General features: G+C 35.6%; 1 protein-coding gene across 1 annotated transcript; it reads right to left on the reverse strand.

The window, feature by feature from the left end:
- Positions 1–488: 488 nt before the first annotated feature.
- On the reverse strand, positions 489–1,962 carry HELRODRAFT_164335 (hypothetical protein; the record flags this gene model as incomplete). The annotated part of the gene is made up of 2 exons (XM_009029294.1): positions 489–633; positions 1,799–1,962. 2 exons carry the CDS (start codon positions 1,960–1,962, stop codon positions 489–491), a joined length of 309 nt encoding a protein of 102 aa, XP_009027542.1.
- Between the last annotated feature and the right edge of the window lie 1,118 nt (positions 1,963–3,080).

Below are 3,080 nucleotides of genomic sequence, written 5' to 3' on the forward strand. Positions count from 1 at the left end.
CCTGGAAAGACTTGCGACTATGTAATCTATCTGGTGATGATTTCTTCTCTTCAACTTTATATTATACAATCCACATTGAACCGAAAATAAAAATTAGGCATGCCAAAAATTAAAAAAATTTATACTGCCGGTATCACGGTGTAACGTTAAAACTATTGAAATGAATTCATTTTAAAACTACGTGGTTAGCCCCTTGATGCAAAACTACTTTAGAAAGTACTTGGCTTAGTCTACAGACAAAAAGTTTATGTAGATGTACATGTTTGGACTACACGTTTTCAGTTAAATTTGCTTGTATGTATATATATATATATATATATATATATATATATATATATATATATATGTGTGTGTGTGTGTGTGTGTGTGTGTGTGTGTGTGTGTGTGTGTGTGTGTATGCACAAATATGTGTGTGTGTTTGTGCGCGCGCGTGTGTGTGCAATACAAACATAAGCAAAACACATAAATGCGAAAGTTCATTTATTTATTTAATTGCCTAGTGAAGCGCCAAATGTGAATGCGGATTCGAGTTTTAGAATCGACTGCCTGAAATTCAATGGAATCATGCTGGACAATGTTTTCATTGCCTCTACGTGCGAACTAACAACAAATATTTCAATTAACTTTCCATTTCTTTTTGGTCGGGTTTTGTTTGTAGCGTTGGTGTGCATGTGTTGTGGTGAGTTTGTATACTGGGGTGAGATTTGGGTGTGCAATATTTTTTTGAGGTGTTTTAGCAAAAATATTTCAGTTTTGAGAGTTAACTAGTACGACAGTTTCATCATTGTCTGCAAACAACCCCCAGTAGTCCTCTAGGTAGGTTCGATAAATTGCGGCACATGTTGTTTTACGACAATCTATTAATACACTCAAATAAAATGTAATTAAGTTAAAAATTTCAAACATAATGAGCAGCATTGAATCACATCAATTCACATCAACTCACATCATTTCAGACCACACGTAATCACATTAAAAGCGTCAAATTACTAAGCACACACACACACACACACACACACGCACACCGACCATCACATCAAATTATGCAAATACAACGCAGCACAATCCATTACATTGATCAAAACCAATACAAACAGATTGATTACATTACTACAAATGCATCACAACTCAAGAACAACAATCCCACCAAAAACGACTCAACTAAACTTTAAGCAGAACAAAAAATCAAACACAGTTGATAATACAAAACAACAAACAATACAAAAAACAACACAAACACAACAACAACAAACACAGCAACAAACAAAATTATGCTACAAACACAACAGCAGCAAACGCAGCCAACAATTAACTAGTCCAAAAGCAAAACCGCTTAATAAAACAACAAAAACAATAGCGTTCAACAAACCAACCACAACCACAACAACCACAGCAAAACGAAACAACACCTCAGCACCAGCCACTGATGTCAAAGAACGACGAAACGATTGATTGAGTGCATGTGGGCTTAAAATGCAATCAACTTAATAATGCCTGGTCAGACGAACCAGCACACACAACAATCTAAATTCATATGTATGTATAAATAAAACATCACACACGTCTGAGCATACGTATGTATGTGTGTATGTGCAAGTGTGTGTGTGTCCGTGTGCATATGTGTTTGTATGTACGTTCGTATATCCGTCTGTATGTGTGTTTGATTGTATGGGTATGTATTTGCATGTATTTTGCTTATTTATACAAATGAGCACGAACGAAATGTTTTCAGAGTCAAGCGTCTGTTTAAAATTTAAAATTCGTTCAATTTGAATAGAACATTAATCATTTGGGTGACCTCAAACGTTGGATCATTCCTACAGAGAACAAATTTTTTTCTTGCCTTTTTAGACTTATGCGGCAACTGGCTACATCCACACAACCTCGTCCTTGTAATGCAGAAGAATGTTCCAGAAAAAAGTGGCTGACGTCAATTTCTTTCGACGACTGCTTGCCATCCATGTTGTTTCGACTGTGCATTGATGTTAAAGGTCAAAATGCTGTGCCAGGTTAGTTCATGGCTTGAGGATAGAGAGAGAGAGAGAGAGAGAAAGAGAGAGAGAGAGAAAGAGAGAGAGAGAGAGAGAGAGAGAGAGAGAGAGAGAGAGAGAGAGAGAGAGAGATGGTGATACAAGAGTAGCAGCAATCATCAGCCCAGGTGGTGTGGAGTTATCAATTATGAGAGCTTTGAGAAATTTGCTTTTTGAAAGCGCTATGTATCAATAATTTGATGGCCAGCAGTAAGATCACAAATTCAGGTTATGCCAGATTCCCAGTTCCTTCAAGATCAACTAGTCTTATTTTCAGGAAACCAACGAAAGTGAGTCATCAATGTTGTTCAGAGTTAAATAAAACACAACAGACGTCATAAAAACATTTCCAACGCCATTCTGGAGAACTGTTTTGCCGCTCTCGGCTCTCTTTTGATTTTTTAATAGATCTTTCATCCCAAGCAGACAAATTTCTTTCAGTTTTCAGTTTTCAAACTAACGAAGGCAACCCCAATATTTAAAAAAGAAGCTAGTGCTAAAATAATTAAGTAAAGACTAATTTTACTTATATCTGTATTTTCAAAAGTCATGGAGAAATTGTTTATTTAAATTTATTAATCTATCTGTTAAACTTTTCACAACAAACATATTAGAGTTTTTTCAAACCAGAACTGTTTAAGAGAAAGTTCTTCAACCGAATTTGCCATTTGGGATTTAACAAATTTTTTAGCAAAAACATTGATAATAAATAGTTGACTGCTAGGTTTTTTGACATTTGAATCAATCGAACGTGCAGTTTTGTTGAATAAAATAGCTTGTTACATAATCATTAGTCTGGTGCTGGGTTGGTTCAAAAGTTATTTGTCGGGAAGGGGTCGATATGTGAAGTTGGAAAGTTGTCAGTCAAAAGATAGACCGTTTTAAAAGGTGTTCCAAAAGAATCTATTCTTGGTCCGCTGCTGTTTGTGAATGACATGTCATGCTCTTAAATTGATTCAATTTACCGAAGATACGACAGTCAAGCAGAAAGATAGAGATGTTAACACTCTAGTAGCAAATGTGATTTCACGACTAAAAGATATTTCAGAA

This window comes from Helobdella robusta, assembly GCF_000326865.2.
Source record: "Helobdella robusta unplaced genomic scaffold HELROscaffold_6, whole genome shotgun sequence".
NCBI classification, from domain to species: domain Eukaryota; kingdom Metazoa; phylum Annelida; class Clitellata; order Rhynchobdellida; family Glossiphoniidae; genus Helobdella; species Helobdella robusta.